Source organism: Seriola lalandi, unplaced genomic scaffold, assembly GCF_002814215.2.
Source record: "Seriola lalandi dorsalis isolate HSWRI2012SDOR001 ecotype SW California unplaced genomic scaffold, Sedor1 jcf7180002054299, whole genome shotgun sequence".
In the NCBI taxonomy this organism is placed as follows: Eukaryota; Metazoa; Chordata; class Actinopteri; order Carangiformes; family Carangidae; genus Seriola; species Seriola lalandi.
The window spans coordinates 22,135-48,808 of NW_019524852.1; the positions used below are offsets into that span (position 1 = coordinate 22,135).

Consider the following 26,674-nt stretch of genomic DNA (forward strand, 5'->3'; position numbering starts at 1 on the left):
GAAGGGATCTTTCAATGAAGAGTTTGATTGTTCATATGGGCAGGATTTTGTTTTCTTATAAACTACTCTGCATCTTGGGGTAAAAGAAAAACAACCATATAGTGTTTAGAAAATGAAACATAAGGAATCTCTGCTTAAAATACTACAGCTCTTAGTAATAATATAAAAAAATGAATAAGAATAGCAATAATGGTAGCCAATAAATACATAGATATAGTAATCCTCCTCTGAACCAATGAATGCCAAAACCAGGAAAAATAAACATTTTTGATGTCACAATGGGAACAGGAATCCAACAACAAACAAAAAAAACACCTCCAACGTAGGAATTCCAATATTTAATGTTTTTTTTGGTCAGGAAACCATAAGTGAGTTATAATCAAACACAGCATTGGTCTGAATTCGCCTACAGACTTTTGAAAATGCAATAAATGGCCATGTAAGAGTGTCTGCATCAACCTGTGTGTCCGCTGCACATCACTCCCCAAGAGGCAACCCTTACAAAGATCAACAGGAAACAAATTAAAAGCAACAACTTCAGTACACACAAATAAATATAAACAAATAAATGTGAAGGCTCAATGGTGAACACATTGGAAGCAACGAAAGAAAAAAAGAAGAAAGAAATCAAGCCACTCAGATTTTGAGTTCATGCTCAGACTGTGGTTAAAATAATGAGAACATGGGGTGGACGGCTCATCAGGATATTTATCGATCCTGATCATCTTTCCATCAATACAGCACTGATCATCAATCTGTCAGACAATGAGTGCAAGTGTAAAGTGGTGACTTCATTTCATTTAATCAATGGCTTTACAAGTGGTTAGTAAATCATTTACCTATGCTTTACAGGTCAGTTATAAGCCATTAATTAATAAGACAAACATCTGGGTTAACAGGTTGTGGAAAATCCTCCTCCACTATTTGTCTTTTTAGCTCTTAATTCACAAGGGAGACTGGAGCACTGTACAGCCTCTAATTAATCAATAACATTTATCGGTCACTGACTGATCTTTGCACATGGCTTATTACAAATTGAGAAATGTCTTCTCCTTTATTAATGACTTCCAAACATCAGAACTGCAGACTTGGTGGCTTGGAGCGGTCTTTGAGTGCTAGTGTCATGCTGGAAGAAGATTATCCACAACTTGTCAGACCAAAGGTTGTTATTAATGGCTTATAACTGATCGATAACGACTTAGTAAATGATTTTACTGACTATTAATAAAGCCATTACAAACTTAGAAATGGTGCCTTATCAGAAAGTGGCATCTATCTTAAAAGCGAAATACAAACTGCTTCTTTCAAACCCCTTGGTGCACAATTTTAATGTGATTATGGCATTTTAAATTGTTATTGTGTGTAGTAAAAATCAAACAAGTTCTATGGAAATTGAATCTGAGTGTTGCTTTCTATTCCTGGGTCACAACCATGGTGGCATGCATTGCTGTATTTTTGTGATACTACCACCAGGTGGCACCAAACTAAATTTAAAAATTCAATACATTAGGTTGAAGCAGCGAGACACTCCTCTGTCCAGAGAGAACTGGACCATGGAACTGAAATCAGCCTCGATCTTGCAGAACGGATTGGGAATAATAGCTACAAGCTACGATAAATATTTCACTAAAAATGAACTAGAGGTCAGTCCTTTCTCTCTTCTCAAATTGTCAAACTATTTTAAGAGCTCAAAGTGAACAAATACAGAGGTGTGAAAATTGTGATACGTCTACACCTCGACCAACGTTAGACAGTGACTGAACACCCGCTGAATATCTTGCTTTTGTTGATTTCCAGTAGTTAATCGGCTCAGCTCGCTACAGTGATTATACAGGTGTACTCCTAGCTTTCTGTTGTGAAACATCACAGACCGGTTTCACATCACAGGATTTCAGGGTTTGTACTTCATTGGGTTTTCATTCACAGTTTACATCATTTCCAGCCATCGTGCTCTTGCAGCCGCGGGGGGAAAAAAAAATGTTTAGGTTATGAGGTTGAAGCATAGTCTGTTGCAAATCACCAATAAAACTAATGTCTTGGCCTTTATGAAACATTGTGATTCTGTCCAAAAAGTTAAATATTTACTCTACATTACTTTGAATGGCTTCATTATAATATTCAAAGCAGTAAACGATTGATCCCTTCATCCAAGGCTCAGTGTTAGGAATGCACTTCTGAAAACAACAAACATTGAAACTTAAAAATCTCACTGTGTTTTCATTCAAAATATGAAATAATTTTCCTATTGATACAAGAACCACAAAAAAAGTGTTTCAGGATATGAGCTTTACATCACAGCTGTCTGCTTTTCCAAGAACCTACAAGTTCAAAATCAACTTGCAGAGACCTAAAGCAACGAACACTTTCAAACGCTCATGGTGTGTCGAAGTACGTTCCAATGCTCGGGAATTCACAGTCTTCTGATTTTGTCTACAAGCTGTGTTTTCAGACATTAATACCCAGAGGAAAACAACCAAACATGGACAGCAGGGAGACATTCGTATGAATTTGCTTGTCTCTTGTATTAAAATGCTGCAGAAAATTGTAAATCCTCAGATACTGAAGCATCCTTGAACACACCACAACAGAGAGAGAATTAAAACTGTGTTGACTTTCAAGTGTATTCACATGCAATAACATGTTGACAGTAACAGATTTGTGACTTGTAAACAGGTAAAAAACATGTTTTTTAAATAGCTGTTTTGTTGTTAACAATATTATTTCTGAACCAAGAAGGACATGATTTTCTAAATACTGTGAAAGATAAATACGACAAACCTGTTGCAGCAATTTGGTACAAGGAACAGCTCCTCAATGGTTTTTCTACCCCAGGTGTGAACAGTAACTTTAATATTAATATTTAATATCCAATAATGAACTGGTCTTACATTTGCATAAATAAATAATACAATTTGGCCACTGTTCACCACTGGTTTCATTATTCATTTTCACCGTTGTGAATGTGGACATTTTATAATGATAATGTCATATGACATGATATGATAACAACTCAAACAAACTGGATTAACTGTCCATTCGACAGGGAGGCAAAGAGCTGGTACAGTATGATTTACAGAATTTGGTCTGGACAAGGTTAACCATTCACCCAGTGGAGGGAAAAGGTGACTAGTATCCCACCATCAGGTCACTGTGATTATGTGTGTGAGGGAAGATGAGAAAAGGCAGTAAGAAGAGAACAGCTGCTTTAACTTTACGTGGACGGCAGTTCAGAGTGTGTGCAAACTAAATGTGCTGATCAGTTAGTGGACTTTCCTTTTCCTTGAGCGGTATCGTCTCCTCCTCTGCTTGTACAGGTGTCGGAAATTGATGAAGAGTCCTGGAGAGGAGAGGGAACCTTTGTTATCATTCAGTTGATAGGTTTGTTGTAATGTGTGGCTGCAGGATGTGTTTCTCGTCTCTGCAGACTAAACCAAAAAGTCCTGTTTCTTCAGCGCTGCATACATTTCTCCACCAGAGAGATATTTACCCAGGACAACTCAAATCCAATTATATCACTGTTACCACAAAACATATGATTTGACCAAATAAAAACGATTAGTATAGCTGAAATGATTAGTTGATTAATTGATTAGTTAATCAACACAAAAAATGATCAGCAGCTATTTTGATAATCAATTAATTATTTCTGTAATTTTCAAGAAGAAAGAGTGAAAAAACAAATGGTTTCTTCGATGAAAACTATATCCCAGAATATTCAATCACTGCCTTTTTCTAACTGAATTAATATGTAACATCTGAAAAAGAAAAACCATGACATATTTTCTCAATGAATGGAAAATTAATGATCATGTGAAAGTCGGTTGAATGGACAAATAAACTGATTCATGTTTTAATGCAAAGTCTCTGACTGGAAGGACATCATCCATCACTGCACAAAATGTGTCTAGTCATTTTCCTACTTGACCTGTTGCACTACCAATTAGCATTGTGCATTTCAGTTAGTTTTAGTTGGATATCTTTAATGGGACATGAACAGTGAATCAGATTGGATGGTGGTATGTCAGTGGATGTCTCACCTAGAAACATAAGGACCAGGTAGAGCTGCAGACTGTAGGAGAAGCTCAAAGACTGACCCAGCACTGCAGGGAGGGGGAAGCTGAACAGACGGGTCTCATCAAAGATGGGCAGGGACTGGATCACAGCCATCGCTGTGAATATGTAAAGAACGACACACTGTACTGTCAGCAACAACTAACAATGACTGCCGCCAACATTCAATTACCCCTCCATTTCATCAGTAGACATAACCTAGTCACTAACCCTCAGCTATAACCCCCAGCGGGTACAGAGGGATCCACAGGCTGTATCTGAGCCACGTTAACAGCTTCCAGTCTGTGCCGACGCAGGCCAGCATGTAGAAAGGGTACCTGGTGTACGAGATGGAAGGTCTGATGTCACAGCAGGCAACAAAATACGTTCACCAGAGAGAAGAGGAAGGTGATCTGAGCTGACCTGAAGATCTCAATGGTGCTCCAGAGGTAGAAGACGAAAAAGACGACAGGTTTGTTCTGCATCTCCTCCAGGCTGCCGAAGATGACGAACAGAATGACGTTCCTCCCCGTAACCTGCGGCATCACAGGGAAGAAGAAAGGGATTTTTCTTAGATGAACCTCTCTGTGAAAAAACTGTCGAAGCTTCCTACTCTACTGTGGGAAAAAGAATAGTTTGCTGTACCCTGTGATATGTTAAAGAGTTAGCACGTAATTATATGTTTTTGTCATATTTGATACTGTCATTTCGTTTATAATCAATTATACAATTAGTAGTTTTGTGGATTATGAGTATATCTGTTAAAAGTTACATGATAATTTGACTGTCAGCACAAACTGTTGTTAACCTGCCATCCTCTGTCCATTGATAAAACTATGACGCTGTCCGTGGTGCTGAAGCAACAGACGGATTTATACAAAGTCTTCATTTGATATTGAATTGTCTCTAAAGCAAATATCAATTGCTCTTGGGCCATTTTAAGAGACATATTGTAACAATGTGCAGAACGGCCTCGGTTTCCTGAAGTAGTGAAGTAGCCATTGTCAGAGTTAAATGTTGCTTAGTGATCTTTGATTTCCACTAATACAGCAACGTGTTGGAATGTATATAGGCGCCGTAGCCGCCACTTCAAACGCCGCTGCTTAAAGTCCCTATTTTCAGATCTAGCAAAGCTGCTGCTCACCACCACCATCTCTCTCTGTCACACAGTGACTGAAAGACTGAACACTATCAGTTTGGGCATATTATAAATGCACATGACCTGCTATGAAACTCTGACGCTGGATTATAAATACTACATTTCTCCATGTCCACATATCATTTAGACTATATACTACTGTAGGTCCCAATTAAGCCAAATCTTAATACTACACCACAGTAGCGTTTTAGACGACAGCCGAGGCAGGTGGCCGCCCACCCTGAGTCCAGTCCTGCTCGAGGTTTCTGCCTCTTAAAAGGAAGTTTTTCCTTGCCACTGTTGCCTAGCGCTTGCTCTTGGTGGGAATTATTGGGTCTCCGTAAATAATATTGTAAAGAGAAGGTCTAGACCTGCTCTATTTGGAAAGTGCCTTGAGATAACTTATGTTGTGAATTGGCGCTATACAAATAAAAATTGACTAGACAACAGACGACAGTGTTGTTCCAACTTTGTGGCAACATTTTGATGAAGGTCCTTTCCTGTTTCAAATACATGAGCATAACCAGCTCTGTAAAGAAATAGTTCCCTCAGTTTAGTGTGGATGTACCTGAGTCCTGACCTCAGCCCCATCCATCACCCTCTGGATGAACTGAGACACTAACCAGGCCTTATCGCATAATGACAGCAAACCCCTGCAGCCAGGCTACAAAATCTGGTGGAAACCCCCGAAACTTGAAGAGTGGAGCAGCAGCAACTGGATGCTGTGTTAATTATAGTGTATATATTTTTTTTTTTCATATTTTTACACCCCTTACAATAAACATACTCTGTATTTTTTGATGACCTCTGTGTTATGCTGTTGCTTCAGTTTTCACCTTCATGGTTGAAGATGAAAAAGGTTGTAATAAAAATGAGAAGTGACCGTCTCCCCTGTCTTACCTGTATCATAGCAGGAAAAAATCCAGTCTTCACCAGACCCAACAAGGGATTAATGACCTCGAGCACGGCCATCATCTGACAGAAGTACATCATATCAGCTGTGGTGTGGAAGGTATCGTAGAATGAGTCTAATGAGGGCAAGAGAGAGAAACAAACAGCACATTGCATGAGCCACTATCCATAATCCTCATCATTTGCAAAACAAATCTCGGCTCTGTACAGTCGCGTTCCTGTTTCTATTCAAATGAGCTGATCTGTGAATAGCTCCTCACAAACAAAAAACACAGACCCCTGTCTCTCCTGTTTGTTTTATGTTATTGCACAGTGATGCTAATTGTGTTTGCATCTTTTCTGTTTTTGTGTTCCATTAACACTCACCCAAAAACTGTCATCCAGTAATTAATTTTTTTCTGTCCATAAAATTCAAACGCTATTTAAAAGTACAATTGCTTTTATTTTAATCCCTGTTTTTATCTTTATTTAGTCCATCCCTTTACAGTCTGCCAATTCTGCTTCTACTCAACTGTTTCACATTGAGCGTTCTCGTTTTCTCTTTTACCTAGATCTATGTGATGTATTGAATAAAGCACAAGAACAATGTAACCGACAACAGGGTGACTAAATATAAACTGTGATGGATTACCTGTTTCATGTCTCTGCAAGCTGATTTTAATGGCGCACTGAAATTAACTGACTGGAAGGTAGGAAGTCAATCCTAAAATGCACATTATGTTTTTGTAGGAAAGGCTAAAACACACAAAACCACACTTATGATCCTTTAAAAAAAATATGTCTAAATGAGATTCAAAACGGGGAGTTTATTAGGGATCTCATCTGCACAGTTTTGGGCATCTATTCTCTCGGTTATTACACTGTAGTCATGTTAATCGTTGAGATCGGGAAACATGGAGACATCATCAAAACGTCAGATAGGGCAAGAAACGCCGGCGGTCACAATCCCGCAGGTTGGCCAAATGAATGTGAACAGTAAAGTGTAACTTTACTGTAAACGCCTTGTAAAAACTTCACCATAGTTGTGCACACAGTTTTCTTGTGCAATGAGGGTTTACTACTGACATTTGAGATGGACTCACTTTACATTTTACGTCTTAATAAAAAGTGGTTTAGATAATCTGGCTATTCTGTTGGTTTGTTTACAATCCACACAGACTGGTGCGTTTCTTGACCCTTCGAGTTTGATGTGCTCAAAGATCTCAGCAACAAACTTGTTGAGTATGATGCTATCATAGCTGAAAGAAACTATCCTTTCAAATCCACAGAATTTTATGCAGTCTTACTTTTACAGCTCGAGCACATACAAAAATCTTCATCAAATGTCTCCAGTTTGTGCAACAGAATCTAAAAATCTGCATGTAACCAAATGACTGCAAAGTCGACAAGCAGGGGGCGAGCTTGTGGAATCAGAGATCGCACAAACTTTTTTACTTTTCAAACTTTGCTTCACTTCATAAACTGACTGTATTTTCTTTCTTTTTTTTTTTTTTAAACAAACCTTGACCAAGAATGAAGAGTCGAACAGTCATGTTGACAAAGACCCAGGAGAATCCCAGGAACTGCACAAGGTTGTACATAAACAAGTAGCCTTTCTTCAAACCGAGGTAGGCTGAGGAAACAGAAGAAAATAACCACAATAAACTAACGCTAATAACACAACTGCTAAATTCCTCCTGGAGGATAGATGGTGTGAATTCATCTAATTAGAAAACTAGAAACATCTACTGTATGATGAATAGCTCAGTGTGACTCACGGTCTTTACGAACTCTCGACTCCACACTGATCCTGTTTATCTTCTCCTCCTCCTGAAAGAAATCACACTATCAAATCTCACTTTGCAATGACCAAACACTCTACATAAAGTACAGACGTCTTCAATTGCTTTAATTACTCTGAACTGATGAGTGACTGAATGAATTTTGATCTGTCATATCCCTCATTTGTTCTAAGGCACTGAATTAATTTTGTATGGTGCTTCAAATTAAACATAATGATTTGGAAGAAGACTTTACTCTTTTATAGGGGAAACATTTAAAAAACAAAAACAAGATTCTAAATTCATAAATGTGATTTTCAAGTTCCTACTTTAGCCTGAAGCTCCATCTCGGCATCGGACTCGTCCAGCCAGCGGTCGAAGTCAGGAGCCAGGAACAGAGGCTTCTTCTCCTGCAGCGTCAGCCGGTCCCACCAGTGCTCCTCCTGCTTCTTGATCTTGATGTCAACTTGACGCTGGGTGGACCTGTGGTTGATCTGGAGTCCGCCATGATGGACACACACACACACACACACACACATATACACACAGTGTTAGGAAATCGTATATGGTTTCTTTACGGAAACACACATGAGGCAGAGAAATAATGTGACAAGGTGTGGTGTGAAAACAGTTTGTTGTTGTGTATCCCTCATAGTAGGAGACTGTGACTCATGCTGTAAGTACATTATATCGGACAGTAACCTCAGATGGTGAAAAGACACACAACTTTGTGACATGTATATCAAACGACCATCATCAGACATCACAGGTCTTATCTTAACTCATTCTGCCAAGCCCTAAATTTGGCAAATTTCAGCTACGTCCCTTTTAGTTGAGGGCTGCAATAAAAACCTGCTGCACTGTCTCCCAAACAAATTCCCTGATAGTAAAGTGGCTGAAAATCCCAGGCCGTAGTGTACCAGCTAATCAAGCCGCACTTCACCTGGGAGGCGTTTTTTCAATCAGCGTTCGCCTTGACTTGACTGCAGCCACTTCTAGCTGGTACTCCCACTAAATCAGCGCCACGACGCATTATCATGCAGTCACTCCACTTATAATAAAACTCTGGCTTTTCATCTGAGCAGCAAGATAAAAACATGAAGTGTGCTACTTTACAAAAAACGTATTGGTAGATTATGATAAAAGCAAGACAGGAGTAAACCTACCAGATAGGTTTTTATTTTTGGTTAAATGCCATTATTTTTGTTTTAAATAAATTTTATTTTTCAAGTTATCCTAAAGTAAGAGTTTGAGGTTGGTGGCTGACCACACTGAAATTTACACCGAACATACAAATAACACCGCTGCAATTTGCCTTTGAAACATAACACAGTAAGAGATAATGGTGTACAACTACAAGTCCGCCAAATACTCAATATCAGACACTCTAGGAAAATCAACTCAATCAATAATTGGCTTTCTGTACAGGCTATGTTTTCACCTGTGTCTGTTTTTTGGCTTGTTTGTCAGCAGGATTACACAAAAAAAGTGCCAAACCAATTTGCACCAAACTGGGTGAAGGGATGGGGAATGGGCCAGGGAATAACCCATTCAGTTTTGGTGCTGATCCAGTTACAGGGGCAGATCCAGGAATTTCTTTTAATTTTTCCTTAACATTCTGACAGACCCGACAGGCCTGTGTAGGATTGTTTGGCTTTGGAGGAGGTCTGGGCTCTACTGAGTGCCATTATAGTTCGGATTTTGTTCCAAAAATGTAAATCATATTACAATTGGGAAAAAAGAGTGCATTTCAATATAACAATCAATAGATGAATAAAAGATCAATACCTCAGATCTGACAGGTCGCAGGAACTCCAAACTGAACTCATATTCATTATCTCCTTTAGCTCCATGGCCCTGTGCTGTGGAACAATATTAAGATTACAGTTTTATATTGTAATAATATTACACTTTACATGTATGTTGTGCTGTCATAACAGATCCCAAAAACAATGTGAAAGAATATCTCTGAAACTTAAGTACGAACTACTACTTAAATACGAACCTCTGAACTGAAGTGTGTTGTTTTCTAGCAGGCTGATGTCAAGGTTCTGAAAAACACAAAGATATCGTCACAACCCACCCGACACTGGCGCGCACAATGCACATACGATGAGGTGGAAATTAAAGGGTAAGTCAGGTGATATTCTATATTTTTCTTATTGTCGACAAATTCCAAAAAAAGATTAAAAACACCAACGTGTTAGTTTGTGCTGCATTATACTGAGAGAACATTCTTATATGTAGTCTATCCTCACTGATATAAATGGGCCCAATATGTGTAACATGACAAGTGTTCTTCTGTCAGCCTGTTTCAGTTATCTGGCTCCTAAGGGACTAAATAAGATCCACAACTCCTGTAAAACTCATGCATCTTTTATAAGACATCCATCTAACAGATGCAGGATGAGGATGGAGAAGTCTGAACCTGCAAATGTAGAGGAGGAGAAGAACCTGTGTTTCATGTTACTGATCAAACACTAGCACAATAATAAAGAAGTAAGTGACAGACTCAGGGGCTGAGGCAAAGACAAAACCCCACCCAAAAGACAAATCATTCTTAATAAGTATTTTTATTGGACGACATAAATAATTAACACCTAAATGCATCCTGTACAGAGCTGGGCTTGGTAACTTTAATGAGAGTGCAGCAACAAAACAAGGCAGTCAAATTAAAGTGGTCACTCACAGCTGTTATTTTCAAGTAATTGAGAAATCAATAAGGGAGGTAGTGTTGTTTATAATTGTTCATTTCAACAACAAACTTCTTTAAGATATTTAAAAAACGTTGCCGATAGTTATATGAGCCCGAGCCCCAATAAACGGTTAACAGTACCACCTTAAATTGTGGTATTTATGTCGCCAACACAAATATATACGTTTCTGAACAAGGACCAAATGCACATTAATTTATTTTCTTTTGGCCTTCACAAAGCAACATTTGGGGTTAGTTTAGCCACCTTAAGCTGTAGCTACATTATCACTTAGCTAACAGTTAGGCTAACGTTATCTGCTGTACATCACAGCGGAGAACACATTACCAAACGTTGCGTCCACAACATTTAGAAAATGAAAATAAGAGTAATTTAAAAACATTATCTGAGCCGTAAATAGACAGGTCGGTGTAAGTTAGGGCTGAAAACAGCCGGCTGGATGTTGTGGACTGTCCTACCTTGGCATCGCTCAGTTCCACCCGGAGATAAATCTCTCCGTGACGCTGAGCCCAGTAAACATGAGGAGTCAGGATCTGCATTGTCACTCCGTGTTTTCTGATATCAACATACCAAAATACTGGGAAAGTTTACTCAAACTGGTGTAATGAGGTCCTCATTTGACGCTCTGCCAACCCTTACACACACACACACACACACACACACAACAGAGTGGATATCGGACTAGATGATGGAACATACTTCCGGGAGGAGGTCGCTCACAGACTTCAAAATAAGAACCCTAAAATTAAAGTTTTTTCAAATTTTAAGTTATGATAACTGTGCTCAAGCCAGCTTGAAAGACTACACAGTAAAACTACTTCAAAGTATTTTTGCATGTCATATAAGAAGTTTAAAGTCCAAAAATCTCATGCTCATGACTGGAAGAAATGTTTCTTTATTTTTATTTTTTTTTATCCCGAATCAGATTTAGGCAAAAATTATTGTTTTTGTTATCTGGAAGAGACTTTGATTTCGGATTGCTTAAAAAAACCTACACAGTAAAAGTACTTCATTAAAATTAAATATTGGAAACGAAACCCCACGTCATCTTTTACTTTGAAATCCGGAAGTACTTCATGGTGGGACCTGTAGTAGCTAGCTCTGGTCGAGTATATTATACTATACGAAACGAAATTTCATTTTGATTCGATTCCGGAAATAATTAATGTGAAAGTATTCCAGTAACATCTGTCCAACACACGTGAGATCGTATTTAAAAGTCATTTCCAGCAGCTCCCCAGAGCTGTGTCACTGCGACTACCGTAAACATTTGATCAGTCACTGACCACGGAAACACGAATGACGGCGTAATTAACCCCGACAAATTAGAACTACCTCTACTTCCTTCACGTTTTGTGTATTTTTTGTTTTCTGCCATTATGTTCAAAACCTCTATATTTTCGATTAATCCATAATGTCTTTGGTCCTTAATGGACAAAATACTCTGCAGATTAATCGAGATTGAAAATATTTGTTCGTTGCAGCCCCAAGTTTCACCCCAAACCAAAACCAAAAATGAGCGAGTATCTCATGACAGGTTTTAAGGTACGACCTCAGCAGGAGACTTGAACGCATCGGTGCGGAAAACTTCAACATTCTCAGTGGGATTTTCTCTGAGGAACGTTCATGTTCGCTCGTTTTTCCGGTGTTTTGGACAGGCGTTGGTCTCACGGTTAGGTCTAAATGTCCCGGTGAACAATGCTTAAGCCAAACACTTCAGTTTTCCCATTATGGATTATATTTTGTCGTAACTAGCTAACGTTAACATCTACCTCGGTAACCCCTCCTCGTCGCTTGTCTGCTCCAAAGTGCAACCGGCGTTAGGTTTTCTTGTTTATGTAAAAGTTCACCAGGTTAAAGGGTATTTTACCGGACTTCGGGTTTAGTCACGACTTCCACAGACTGTTACTTTCTGTCACACAGTGCGGCTACATTAACGTTGCCGAAGGCTTTACGTGTGATTTCTACGAGCGTCGACATGAGTCAAAGAGGTGAAACGAGCGAAGGAGCCCCCGGAGCAGCAGCAGACCAACAGAAGAAGAAGATGAAAACCATTTACATCGTTTACCTCATCGCTGCTCTGGATATAACATGGATGTTTTTGCAGTTTTCTGTTACCCCTGTAAGTATATCTGTTATGTCAGAACAGGAAGCCGACATTTCCGTGCCTCCCGTGAATGTGAAAGTTGCACCTAAATATCAGTTGCACTGTACTTCTTCCTTGTAATGACGTATTTTTAGTTGCACTGTGGTATTGAATACACCCTTACATCTAATAAATGCTGCAGAGACCATCTGTCATCCCTGATAACAACAACATTTTCCCATTGTGCGTTATTACCATGGGACTAGAGCCTGGCCGGTGGCTGGGATTTCATGTGGCAGAAATGGAAATTACAAGACGCAATATATCACAATATTGCACTACATAGAGCATATATGGCTATTGTGTATGTTATTTAAAATAGAATACAAAAAAACAAAAAAAACAGCTCCTTAAAACTGTGTCCTTAAACTTCACATTAAACTCTGGAGTCATACAAAAAGTACAAAGGGAGATTAATTCCTGTGACCGCCTTCCTCAAATATGAAACTCACTGTCATTAAAGGTGAGCTGGCAACACCTGTACCACATTCATATCATGTAGCAGCCACAGTGATCATTCATTTACTCAAAGAAAAGGAAAAGGATGGAATGAAATAATAATTTGAATATAAAAATATTGCTCAGATTTCAGTTTTTTAAATGTGTTATAAAGACTTTACTGACGAGCTTCACTCCAGATGCATGTGTTTACTTGCTGATTCAGTTATCCGTATGGGGATAACAGTGGATGTACTGTTGTGCTACACCACCATAAAAATCAGCTGATTCCTACAGCATACCCACTGTTATACGTATATCAACATGCTACGTATGATAGTGTGTATTTTAATGTCAGTATTTTCATTATGTCTCTGTGTGTAGTATTTGGCAAAGAAACTCGGCTTCGACACTTTGTGGTTTGGTTATTTGCAAACCATGGTGGGCATCATTCAGCTGCTCGGGGGTCCTATGTTTGGAAGGTAAGTTCAATTCAATGTAGACATTGTTGTTATATGCACAGTCACAGACCTGCATGGAGATTGTTCCCTATGTGTTTCACAGAGCGACATTAGCGACCGACACTGTTTCTGTCCAGCAGTAGCAGCGTGTGTTCTCTGGGTTTTGTTTTGTTGACAGGTTTGCAGATCTCTTCGGGGCACGAGTGGCTTTGTCTCTGGCCTGTGCTTCAAGTATTGTTTTCTTTCTGCTGTTGGCCATAGCAGACCATCCTGCCATGCTGTTCATCCACAAAATCCCCACAGTCTTCATGCATGTCCTACCTGGTGAGCACCACTCATCTACAATCTTCCTCACTCATCTTAACATTTTACTCATCAAACCTAGATTATTATTTGCTGTAGATCAAGCAATCTTTGATATTTATTAATCCCTCCCCACTTTCTTTCTTTGCTAACTTTGTAGCTAAACTTTCTACAATAGTGCACATTACACCCAACATGCAGTAACCTTGAAATGTATGGAATAGTTAAAGGTTTCCCCCCACGTGCGCTGTGACCTAAACTCTCTGATCAAATACCATTTATTACCATGAAAATACAACGGCTTTCATTTGCTTCTATTTTTTTTCTTTACCCCTCTCCTGTCTGCAGCGTCTCAGATGGTTGTTACAGACCTTTCAGAACCTGAGAAACGTGCAGATGCTTTATCAAAACTAGGTCTGTGTTTTGGTGTCGGTATGATCGCTGGCTCCACGTTGGGCGGACATCTTAACACACGCTACGGGTGAGTGTCACTGTATGTGTGTTGTGTGTTTGTGCTGTAGAGAGGAGAGGTTAACACGCTGGTACAAGCAGTGACAGGCTGCTCGTGTTCCACAGATCGTTATGATAAGAAACATCCAATCGCCAAGCCTTTCTAAAAGCCAGTGATTCAAATTAACAGGAGCTTTACTTTTACTTTTGATTACACACTGGGCAGCTCTTTTATCCACATACGCACAAGTATCCCGGTTGATGATTTATAGGGATATATAGCATTTACCTGATTAATCATATCCTTGTACACATGAACGTTCAGAAACCAGGACATGACGTGTACATATGCAGCAAATACTCCAAAACTCTAATCATAACAAGGATATTAGTGAGCATGTGAATGCACTCGGGGGTGAGTCATGTCTGCAACTGCTTCCAGGACAACTACTAACGTTCACAGGTGGAAAATGACAGTATGTTCTTTTGAAAAGCAAAAGTATGAACAGATTTTACTACTCTATGTTTATGGCTTGTTCCAAAGGGACCAAAATAAGTTGTGATTGCTTTAACTGAACATGGAAATGCAATAGAAACGACAATGATACATATTGAAATGTTTATGTGTATGTTTTTGTAGTATTTTAACATTTAAACCTAAAATGTCCAAAAATATTTGTCCACCTAACGCTGCTTTCACTTTGTATTTCCCAGGGAGGCATTTACCGCATGTTTTGGTGCTGTGGGGAGTGCCTTCAGTTTACTGTTGGTTTTAAAGTTTATCCCAAAAACTACTAAAGCTCAAACTCCAAGAGCCAACACAGAAAGTAAGACACACTTCCGTCCTCTTCGCCTAATGTTCTCAGCTGTTTGGGAATTTGTATAAAATGTTGATGTTCAGGCTTATGGCACACCGGCATTAGGAGGCAGGGGTGAGGCAGTGTTTTGTATCAGTGAGTTTCCAACTGAAACCACAAAATTTACATTTCTTGAAGAGAAAATGTAGATGTTGTTGTGAATGAATCAGTCCTCCTTTAATTGAATTTTTCAAAACTCATTTTGAAAAATACTGCAATACCCAGGAGCCTTTGCTGCTGTTGCCATGGAGAACAAGCCAGTTAGAGGTGTGAATCAGAGTGGTGGCAAATTCAGAATGTTTTGTTGTTGAATTTGTGAACTAAACTCAGCAACGTAGCTCCTGAATTCATCTACAACTGACCCAGAATCCAAAAATTCGTACCTGCAGTTTCACAAAGGTGTTACCTCAGCTCCAATCGCACGTAACACAGTGTTAAGCTCGGTGATTGGATGTTTCTTGCTGAAATGTACCATTGGAACCGTACTTAACCTTTCCCTCATACATATCTGGCAGAATAAACCTGAAACCTTGTCAGTACAGAGGGCGAGAGTTTGCAATAGTACAACCACCAACACTGTGTCAGCCACTGCCAGTTACAAATTAACATAAAAAACAACAAAGGAAACAAAAGAAACAAACAACAGAGTATTTTCATATCGTTTAAAACAGATCTGGAGAGGAATTTAATTTAATTTTCAAGCAAAATTAGTGAAACAATGTAAATTATTCTCTGATTCATTTCAAATGAGAGGATTCGCTGCTTTTCTTTGTCCTGTCATTGTAAACTAAATGTTATTGGGTATTTGGACTTTTGACTGGACAAAACAACATTTCAAGACGTTTCATAGGCTAAATAATTAATCGAGTAATTGAAAAAGTAATCAACTGATTAATCGTTAATGACGATAATTGCTATTTGCTGCCCTAATATTTTTTGTTGATGATTCATCACGGAGAGTTTGTAGATTAGATTAGATTAGAATAGTAGATTAGAATTCAGTTGTGTTTGCTGCTTCACATTCTACTGGAATTCTCTGACGTCATAGTCACAGACAGAAGATAGAAAACTGCACACTTCGCGTCTGATTCAGAGCCGGTGTCAGACTGCAGAAATCAACTGGAAAGATGGAGTCCTTCAAAAAAGTGACATTTGACGATGACGACAAGAATTCGCAAAAGACTGGCCCCATGTCAGCCTATCATCATTACGTCTTATCGTCGATCCTTCCTGATGCTGAGCGGGAATACGCCCACATGCAGAAGAAGAATCAGACCCTTGAGAGGGAAAACACGGTCCTCAAGAAGAAAGTTGAGGCTCTGACGACTGATGCTGAACAGTTCAAGGCAGAACATCAAAGAATCCACCAGGTGATCAAAAACAGAGACCACCTGAGGAACCAGCTGATGCACCACAAGAATGAATTGTCAGTGTTGGGTAAGAAGATCAGGATTCAGAAAACGGACCTGAAAAGGGGCTGCAAGCAGAATGAGGACCTCAAAGAGGACCTTGAGTCAATGAAGAATGAGCTGCAGTCATTGAAGCAGGGTGCTGTCAAACAGAGGGCAGAGCAGCACAACCTGAAGGAGCAACTGGACCAGGCCATCAAAGAGAGAGATGGCCTGAGCGACAAGTGGCTGCGATGCCAAAATGAATGCTCAGAGCTGCGTGACAAAGTGACCGTCGTGCAGTCAAGCCTGACCTTGAAGGATGGCCAGTGCAAAGAGCATATGAAGCAAATCCATCTTCTCAAGCAGGACAGTCTGAAACTGGAGAGGGAGAGGGTCCTCATGGAAAGCGATTCAGAGGATCAGAAGCGGAAGCTCCGAAAGTGTGAGGAAAAGCTTCACAACCAGAAGGAGAAGCTCAAAGAAAACAAAATTTGTCAGATTGTCGAGGAACAGATGGGGAAAAAAATCGTAATCCTCCAACAAAGACCTCAGATGTTCAGAAAACCTCCCCAAGACGCGCCTCTCCGAAAGATCGAGTCCTTACAGAAAGAGCTGCTCACCCAGACCGAAGACCTGAGGAAAACACTGAAGCAGTGTGAGGAGCTGAAGCAAAACCTGACACAGGTGTCAGCGCAGCTTCATCAGTGCCAGGTGACGGTCAGAGGCCAGAAAGATAAGCTGAAGGCAGCGACAGCAGAGAGGAACATGTACAGAAGTGAGACTGAAAAACTGAGCAAAGAACTGAAAGACATCAAGAAGGTGCACCGCGCTGAAAAACTGCAGAAGAGAGGGGCCAAGAGGACAAAAACAGTCAACCTGTCCTGTGGAGACAAATCAAGCCAGTCCAGCCCCTCACCCGTCCTCCGAAAGCTCCACCTGAAGGCCGGAGACAAAATAAAACAGTCCCATCCCTCCACAGTATTAAGTGAGGTCCAACTGAAGCCCGATTTAAGGATTGTAGGAACAAAAATTTAATTGTGGACCTTACCAGCCTGCTATATTTACAAAGTGTTATAAAAATAAATTCATTTGACCTGATACTGATCTGATTCTTTGTGATTTCTGTCAGTGTAACATTGTAAATATGACAAGCATGGTATGAATTAAACCATTTACTATGAACCTTTTTGTAAGATAATTTGTTAGATTTTAAATTGAAATGCCAAGAACACACAGCAGTACACCTGTGTGTGTTTATTAAAACCAGTTTATTGTTCCCAGGGTTTGAGAAAATGGGTTTAACTCGTGATATAATTTTGCATGAGGTACACTTCTGCTTGTGCGCTGCTCAAACAGATTTATCTTGCTGTGGTTGTTTGATTGGACCTGCTGTTATCTGACAGGTATTGTTTGTGTAATTGTACATCGGTTTCAGTCTTTCTCTTTGAATCTGCTGCAGGTGAGAACAAAAGAAAGTCAATATTCAACGTGGGCGAGATCACAAGACTGACGAAGTTTCCAGGTGTGACTGCAACTTTTCTTGTGAAGATAGTCGCAGGCTTGCCGTCAGGTGAGAGTCCTTGTTTTCATTATTAGCTCCTCAGTTTTTCTGTTTAACTAAAGTGAATGTAACAGTTTTCAGTGGATGTTATTTAATTCATTACATACATTCAATTTTCTTCTGCAATTATTTGGAGGCAGCTTAAATAAAAAGGTAATGCAAGCTCCAAAAATGCATGAAATAACTTTGAGATGTATCAGAGATCTGGTGAGGTAAAGCAAATTGATTTGGATTCAACATACATCCTTTTTTCAAATGCATCCATCTTTTATTTACAAAACAAATGACATACGCGAAGTCGGCTTGAAAAGTGTCAAGTAATCAGAAATGTTGGGGGGGGAAATGTGCAAAGTAAACAGAAGAATTGCTCTTCTCTTTCCAAAGGCATTTTTCAAGTGATGTTTTCCATCATCGCGCTGGACATCTTCAAGCTGCAACCTGAGCAGAATGGCTATCTGATGGCCTACTTTGGCATCGTCCAAATGGTACGTTTTGCTCAAAATTAAATCCAAGACAAGTTGATTATGATTTCGGTGCTTCATTTGTTACCTGCAGCAGCTCAGGATGATATCAGACTGTAAAACTCTGGATGTTTGTTCAGGTTGTTCAGGGAGGAGTGATCGGTCGACTTACGGCGAGATACTCCGAGAGCTCGCTGCTGCTTCTGTCCATCGGAGTTTCTTCTTTGGTGGGACTGGCTCAGGTAAACACAAAAAACACATTTTCCAGGATATCTAAAAACACCTTTATTTCGGCGTGATGAGAGAAATTTACTCAACCTGTACTCAACTTTCTTTTTTCCTTGTTTCTTATTTTACCTCGTTCCTTGTTTCTCATAGCCACCTTTTTATTTCATTCCTACATTCTTCCTTCATATTGTGTTTTCTTATTTCTTTCCGTTTAACATCTTCACCATCTTAGATAAGTGTGTTGCTAACATTCGCTAATTAGCAGTAAATGAGTTACAGCTGAGGCATTAGTTTTAAAAATACTTGGTCATAAACCAAAGTTTTAGACGGACTGAAATTTTGTTTTGAAAGTGTTGCAAAGTTCATCCTCTGGGGATCATGCATGCCTGAACCAAACTCCATGGCAAACCATCAATCAGCTGTCAAAACATCTCACCTGAAGCCACAAATGTCAACCTGATGGTGGCGCTAGAAGAAAAGTCAGTGTCAGGCTTGATGATAATCAGTCCAATGGTTGTGAGATATTTAAGTCTGGACTACAGTGATGCTCTGCAGCACCAGGCTGAAGTGATTAGCATTTGTCATTTCTAGGAAACGAATTTTAATTAGAATTACTGCAATTACCCAATAATGAAAATAATCTTAGAAACTTTTATTTTGAAATGTCTCTCTTCCTGCAGGCCTACATGCAGAATGTGTTCCACTTCTGCCTCACCGTCATCCCCATGATGTTTTCTCTCAGTGTGTTTAATGTGATCACAGACAGCATGCTCACCAAGAGCGTACCGTCCTCGGACACAGGTGAGGTCACCCGGCACAGCACAGAACTGACGATATTAATGGTGACATTAACAAAAACAAAAACTTTAATTTTGCAGAGCAGCATTTTAGTCACTCATTGTGTGACAGCATCTGATGGGAGGGGAAAAATACACAAAATTTAAATCACACAAACACGGCCAAAACAACATTTTTTTAAAATAACATTTCAAAATGCCAATAACTACGTTATTTTAATCCAGTAATTTATCAAACCCACTCTGCTCTCATACACAGGCACAATGCTGGGGCTGTGTTCATCCGTTCAGTCTCTGCTTCGCACGGTTGGCCCGACTGCTGGCGGCTTCCTGTATGTGAACTATGGCGTTTCTTCTTTAGGCCTAATCCAGTTTGTTGTGAATATTGCTGTGTTTGTTTATCTGCTGCTGCGTCGGCCAAAGAAGTTGGCCGAGCAGAAGGAATGAAATCACTTAGTTTTTTGAAAATCTCCAAAAAGCCTTACAGAGGAAATCAGTATTTGATTTTAGAAACTATTATTTCTACAATTGCACATACTCGTCGTTTACATGACGCGATAAGGCCAACACTTCAGCATTTTCACTGTGTTTCTCAGGCAGAAAAAAACCACTAGATGGCAGCAAAGCCCTCATTTCACCTGAGCAGAGTTTTATTTTCCAGGGTTGATCATTCACACTGACATCACAGATACAGATTCCAGTCATTTTGTTGATACAGAGATTTTATTATACATCATAAAAAATATCAATTAATGGACCAATTAATCATGTTTAATTGAATATAATTATATATCAGAACAATTTTTAATTTTTATTGAAAGTTTATTTTTTCATGTGTCATTGTTTTTCATTAAACCTTTAAAGATGATTTTATTTTTGTAAATTAATTCATTTAAAGGCAGAAATGTATTCCTGACTTTCTTTTGCATTGAATAGGAGCAGAGAGTCACTTCGTCTCATACACTGTCCCAGTCTGTAGAGACAACACGACCAGCACCACTGGTGGAAAGTAACTTAAAGTAACTTACTCAAATACTGGTGCTTAAGTGCAGTTTAAAGGTACTTCCACTTTACGTTGCTACTCTGTATTTCTGCTCTATATATTTCAGGGAGAAATAGTATGTTTTTACTGCATTACATTTATCTGACATACTAGTTACTTTTCAGCAAAATGAGATGAGATTCAGGGTGAAGAGCTTATAAAACACAACAAATTGTTAAAGATTAAACCAGTGTTTCCAACATTTATGGCTTGTGAGCACTGACAGTAAATCAGTGCCTAGTTGGGCTCCTGTTTGTTGTCAAAGAGAGATTACACCTTTCTCAGGTGATTTAAATAATTGTTCCAGGCACAAAGAGGGAAAATTATTCACTATGTCACAAAAAGCAAAGATAAGAGAAAAACACAAAAATTGAATAGAAATCTGTGTATCCGAACTTTGTATTTTCTTATGTCCTCTCTCGTTAATCATCTCATGACCCCTAAGATTTAACCTCTGACCTTTGGATTAGGTTGGGAACCTAACTTACTTACTTAACCACCTACAGTAATGTTCATAAACTAGTTAAAACAAGCTCCACCTCGACCAGCTACAACAGTAAAATTATGCATTGATGAAATACGATCTAGTAATAGATCTAATAACCATTTTTTTGCAGAACGAGAACTTTTACTTTTGAATCTTGAAGTAAATTTTGCGAATAACACTTGTATTTAAATAGGAATTTAAATGAACGACTCTTACTTGTAATGGAGTATTTTTAGATTGTTTTATTGGTATTTTTACTTTACGAATCTAAATACTTCTTCAACCACTGGTCAGTGCTCACAGTCGACAACCCTAATATGTACGGGCAAATGATAAATAAATTGTGCAGAAAAACAAGTGACATTGTGTGAGGAAGATAAATAAATCCTTTAGTGTTAATCACAGTCTTAGTCGTTCTCCCTCATATTTATTTACAGTTTTCTGCTTCCTCGGTTGCCAGACCACAGCATGTCGAAGTGATGTCACAAAATCTGGAGCAGGTGTTTTATTGTTTCCACAAAATACTAATAATGTTTTTGCAATATTACATCCAGCAATCCCAGATAAATATGATCTTATTTTAGCAGCAGGGGGTCAGCAGTGTTTAATTGCTATTACTGCCCAGGCTACACCTTCAACAGATGTCACTGGTGCGGTTTCTTTGGCACTTCGTTGGGCCAGATATCTGATGCAAGTGGCCACACACACAGGCTACAACTCATAGAATATTTTTTTCATTGATGTTGTCAAAATAAAGGTATTGCTAACAAAAATAAAAATAATTTCCCTTTAATATAACTATTAGAAATTAGCAGCCTTGGCTAAAATTGCACACCACTGGCCGTAAGCAGACAGATTCCAAAATCCTGTCAAACAGACAAAAAGATCAGTGCGATGATTGATTTTACACGTGACGAGTAAAAAAACGTGTCTAAGGACAGTGGTTCAGGAAAAAGTCAAAAACATTTCTACGCAGCTTTTAAATATTGATTTCATTCCAAAATCCTAAAAGTAAAAGTAAAAGTGAAAACGAGTGTATTGGCAGAATATATTGAGTTACACTGAGCTGGCACGGTGCGACGGCCTGTTTAGGCAGACTGCACCTTTAATGTGATCAGCCGTCTCAGTGGCAATCCTATCATCTGAGCCTGATCCCGCACACCTCGCTCATTACTCGCTGTAGTCTCACAAATGTTGTCTTCAAATAACACACAGTTAGTGCGCGGTAATCCACGTCACTGCAGCTTCACTGACGTTTTACACTCAGCTTGTAAAAAAAAATAAGACACTTGCTCTTGAATCATCTGTCTCTGTCTCGCTGTCTGACTCACACAGACTCAAAAGGAACTGCAGATGGATCCAAAGGGTGTCACAGTATCTGTGAACCCAGGGGGCGGCCCTGACCACTGGAGGGGGTGCCTTGTTACACTTGGCCCTTTGAGTCAGGGGGAGTCGGGACAATGCTGTTGTTAACACTCCTGACGGGGACCTTTGGGTCCTCTGAAAGTTTAATGTGACTCTGCGAGCGACCTGCGCTCGCTGAGGTCAGAGATGAGCGCGGCCCGGCGATGGTCCAAGGTTGCCTTGTGTCGGCGCATTGGAAACTAAACGCCGGCGAGGCGGGGGCATCGGGTCCTGGCCTTGTTTTGTCCCCTGTGGCATGGATAATGAGGCATCTGTCTCCACCTGCCGCATGGAGAGATGAGGCTCACTGTCTCACTTAAAAAGAACACAGGTTACCTATCTGATTTGTCTAAAGCAGGACAGAGACATGATCTGAAGCAGAGGAACCTTCTCTCTAAATGTTTTATGCCACGGCTTTCTTACTTCTTCTTGTGTCGCAACACAAAGCTCCTTATCACTAACACTTTGCTCAGTGTCTTGTTGGCTGTATCTAGATAACTGCGATCAAAATGAATCACACATGAGTCCGTTTTAATTACTCTTCCCTAAGAAAGGGTAAATTCTTATATGGAGCATGAATATTAAGAAACATTATTTAATTATAAACCACAGACTGCAACACAGAGCTGATTCTTGCTCAGGACTAATACAAACCTGAGGCGCATGTGACAGCAGCTCAACACAGCCGCACAGCTCACCGACCCCCCCGTCGTCCTGTCCAGTGGACCTCGTGGAGCTCGTGGAGTTGGCCACAGGAATGAAAGGTGATCTTAGAGGGGTTTTGTCTTGGTGTAATCAGACAGCGACATCATCAATCATGAGAGGGGGAATTACAGCGGGCCACAATGGGAGATAAGATAATGAGTGGGGCCACAGCGACCTGGTGAGGGACAGCTCGAGTTCCCGTCCTGATTACATGGCAGAGGCCCGACTGGCTGCAAAAGCGCTAAGGAAGCTGGTTGCACAAATCCAAGACGACGAAAAGACGTCTCCGTACGGCTGAAGCATACTGAATGCAGCGAAGAACTGCATGCAAGTGAAATGGGTTCTACTGTAGTTCATGATCATTTTTTCTTTTTGAAGTCTGTAGTGCAGTGGTGCAGTTGTACCTTCAAACACAACTGGAAGCTTTACTGCAAAATCAGAAGGTTAAATGGCACGAAAACCATGACAGTGAGCTGTTCTTGGAGCAGTGGGACCAAAAATGTTAAGTTTGCGTTGAAGGTCGTTAATATCAAAAGGGTTAATCCTCTGGGGAGAATGAATGTGTTCAGCTAATGTAATGGTCCCTGAAGTAGAAATCTTGGTGTGATGGTGGCGCTAGAGCAAAAGCTACGAGGTAAGGAAATACATTAGGAACAATCCTCTGGAAACCATGAATATCCACATTGAATTTTATGGAAATCTCCCTTGTTCCCCTCGTTATGGTCTGAAGTGTTTGTCAAGGAAGCGAGATAGTAGTCAGTGGCAAGGTGAAAAGAAAATGACGAGTCTACACTTAGTGAAAGCAGCATGTCTCTGATCATGTGTCACGCCTCTCTTGTTGTTGTAGTAACTAAATATTTTTAGGTTTTATACTTTTGATCAAATACAAAAAGCTATTTAAAGACGTCACCTTGGGCTAAAATAGTATATTTATATATATCGGCTAATTAATCAAAATCAAATCAATTAAATAGTTGTTAGTTTCCACCCTGAATAGCTGAATAACCCACCTCACAGTCTAAATACCAATATCTTCAAGCATGCGTTGATACAAAAAGGTGTCCTGATATTGAGATTATCATTTACTGTGTTATCAGTATAAACATGACTGTGCTGCAGGTGAGCGTCACGTGTGGTGCATCACCGGGCCTCTTAGGAGACAAGCCGCCCCCTCCTCTGTGTCCACGCTGCGGTGAAGCGTGCCCGGTCGTGTGTCAGCGGCTCTGAGCCCTGTGACGCCCGTCCTGACCAGCACGCTCTGGTCCACACTCTCACTCCCTGACATGTGCCGCTGCTCGCTAATCCTCCACTGACGCCTCTCTGCAGCATCACACCCGACAACAGAACAATGAATGACCACTGCGCTGACCTCCGAGGGCAACCGGGTCTCGCTGCATCAGACAGGATCTTCCCTTTTCTCTGTGTGGAAGGCCTTATTAGTTTTCTACGCCTTTCAGTTAATACGCGAGAGCTGCTGAATGTTAGCAGATTGTCTAATAGCATACCAGGAAACACAGGGGAGGTCCTTTTATGATTTTTATGCTGCTGCATGGAAATGTATTGTTTTCCTCAGGCTTAGGACAGTTGGAGATTTGAATGTTTGGAGCTAATATGGTTCAAAAGAGAGGATGTGGATATCATTTTAATTATGGCTGAGCCGATTAGATAACAATATGATGCATTAGTAAAAGGCGGGAAAAAGTGTGCCAGCAGAGGCATCTGTTTGAATTAGTGACAGTAAGCTCTGCATGTTGTTTGCATGAGTCATATGGGGCAGCATCTGCGTTCTGCAGGAATAAATCTGACCATTATTGGTCACATTGGTGAGCTTATCTTACCACGTATGACGCAACCAAGATTTCAAAGGAGCCGGTCTGAGTTGTTAATACAATCAATTAAATACAGGTTTAGGTAGATTATCTATCTGCATCTGGAGAGTTCAGTCTCAGAAGTTGAATAGCAAAGCTTTGATGTGGCGAAACTCTGATGTATTTAATAAATGTTACATTTATGAACATTTTGACCCAAATATGATATTTTTTAGAAGAAAAAACTGCATGAAAATGAAAGAAATCGTGCACGAATTTGTCACAAAGCCAATTTAAATTTAAAATGTCCCTGAGAAACGTACAGTATAACCTTTATATATTATTTTTATATTATTCTTTATGCCATAAAATAATTCCAGTTGTTCCCATTGCAGAAGAGATTCTATATAAATGAGTCAATATCCTGAAACAGTGATTGACAAGTTGATTGGTATCGACAACAGGCGATGTTCTCTACACTGTCATTTAAAGAAAACTCCTGGAGAGGGGTTTGACTTTCCTCATTCGGGCGATGATGGAGAAATCTGGAGTGGGGTGATTGTGAGGAACCACCTGTGTGATCTGAACCTGAGCAGTTCTTTGTTATCGGACTCGTGTGCTTGTCATGGATTGGTCATAACAATCAATGATGCCGGGTGTAAGATAAGATATTCCTTTATTAGTCCCACAGTGGGGAGATTTGCAGTATTACAGCAGCAAAGTGGACAGTACAAAGAAAGAAAAACTGCAAGATGACAGTACCCAATTCTTAAATAGATAAATAATATAATGATATAATATGTACAATTTAAATACATAGATATAACAAAAAACAAAAAAACAAAAAGCAGCTGATAACTGATATTTCACCGATGGTGAATTAAAATTCTTGCACATGGTAATAGTCTTTCTCTGGTGTGTGTGTGTGTGTGTGTGTGTGTGTGTGTGTGTGTGTGTGTGTGTGGTCTACTGAGTGCAGTGTTTGTTGTACAAGTATGTGTGGTGTCAGCTGATTACCACCTGGTGGTAAATTGGATCAGATGGCGGGGGAGGCAAATGTAAAAGAAAATATCACACCTCTAAACCTGTTTCCAGTGTTTGTGCTAAGCTAACCTAAGCTAACCGCTCCAGCTTCGCATGTGAAAGCACATACAGAGTGCTTCTGACAGGAAACAAAGTGGTTCTGACAGGAGCAGCTACAGCTCTAAGTTCTTCACGTCATATGAGGTATTACGGGGATATATGCTCTCGGGTGCTGATCATATTTGGGACAAGGATTTAAATGGTTTAGAGTAACTCAAAGATAAGACTCATTATCAGGAGACATCGTGCCTCGTCTGGTCGGCAGTGAAACAGTCTCAGAGTTGCCTTGTACTTTAATACACTGGGTTAAATGAGCTGATGTGCCTGTGATATTTACTCAGGCAATTGATTTCCTCACACTGATTATTATTTGGATGGCAGATGGTGAGCCGGTGGTAATCCCAGCTGCCGATTGGCCTGACCCTTTGCACTCCACCCACCTCCTCCCAAACCAACACGGGACCCCCCCCACCCCCCG

The 26,674-nt window shown here is 39.9% G+C and overlaps 3 protein-coding genes across 3 annotated transcripts; 2 read left to right on the top strand and 1 right to left on the bottom strand.

Moving 5' to 3' along the window:
• Window positions 1-323: 323 nt before the first annotated feature.
• LOC111655050 (very-long-chain (3R)-3-hydroxyacyl-CoA dehydratase-like) lies at window positions 324-12,741 on the bottom strand. Its single transcript, XM_023406293.2, has 12 exons — window positions 12,643-12,741; window positions 11,033-11,208; window positions 9,866-9,911; window positions 9,649-9,722; window positions 8,190-8,354; window positions 7,858-7,909; window positions 7,602-7,712; window positions 6,089-6,216; window positions 4,474-4,586; window positions 4,282-4,388; window positions 4,038-4,169; window positions 324-3,337 (listed from the first exon to the last, which is right to left on the bottom strand). Exons 2-12 carry the CDS (start codon window positions 11,111-11,113, stop codon window positions 3,261-3,263), a joined length of 1,086 nt encoding a protein of 361 aa, XP_023262061.1. The 5' UTR covers window positions 11,114-11,208; window positions 12,643-12,741; the 3' UTR covers window positions 324-3,260.
• Window positions 11,670-20,535, top strand: slc67a1 (solute carrier family 67 member 1). The gene is made up of 10 exons (XM_023406294.2): window positions 11,670-12,696; window positions 13,543-13,640; window positions 13,798-13,943; window positions 14,271-14,403; window positions 15,087-15,199; window positions 18,080-18,190; window positions 18,566-18,666; window positions 18,783-18,884; window positions 19,551-19,671; window positions 19,927-20,535. Exons 1-10 carry the CDS (start codon window positions 12,553-12,555, stop codon window positions 20,112-20,114), a joined length of 1,257 nt encoding a protein of 418 aa, XP_023262062.1. The 5' UTR covers window positions 11,670-12,552; the 3' UTR covers window positions 20,115-20,535.
• Window positions 15,206-18,073, top strand: LOC147819126 (cilia- and flagella-associated protein 58-like). The gene has a single exon (XM_087174006.1). It carries the CDS (start codon window positions 16,357-16,359, stop codon window positions 17,653-17,655), a length of 1,299 nt encoding a protein of 432 aa, XP_087030132.1. The 5' UTR covers window positions 15,206-16,356; the 3' UTR covers window positions 17,656-18,073.
• Window positions 20,536-26,674: the final 6,139 nt, after the last annotated feature.

Coding starts and splice junctions, on each gene's coding strand:
- LOC111655050 (XM_023406293.2), bottom strand. CDS start 11,113: ATGCAGATCCTGACTCCTCATGTTTACTGGGCTCAGCGTCACGGAGAG. Junction 9,723..9,865: donor CAACACACTTCAGTTCAGAG/GTTCGTATTTAA, acceptor ATTGTTCCACAG/CACAGGGCCATGGAGCTAAA. Junction 6,217..7,601: donor ACTCTTCATTCTTGGTCAAG/GTTTGTTTAAAA, acceptor TGCCCTCATTAG/ACTCATTCTACGATACCTTC.
- slc67a1 (XM_023406294.2), top strand. CDS start 12,553: ATGAGTCAAAGAGGTGAAACGAGCGAAGGAGCCCCCGGAGCAGCAGCA. Junction 14,404..15,086: donor CATCTTAACACACGCTACGG/GTGAGTGTCACT, acceptor TGTATTTCCCAG/GGAGGCATTTACCGCATGTT. Junction 18,191..18,565: donor AGTCGCAGGCTTGCCGTCAG/GTGAGAGTCCTT, acceptor CTCTTTCCAAAG/GCATTTTTCAAGTGATGTTT.
- LOC147819126 (XM_087174006.1), top strand. CDS start 16,357: ATGGAGTCCTTCAAAAAAGTGACATTTGACGATGACGACAAGAATTCG.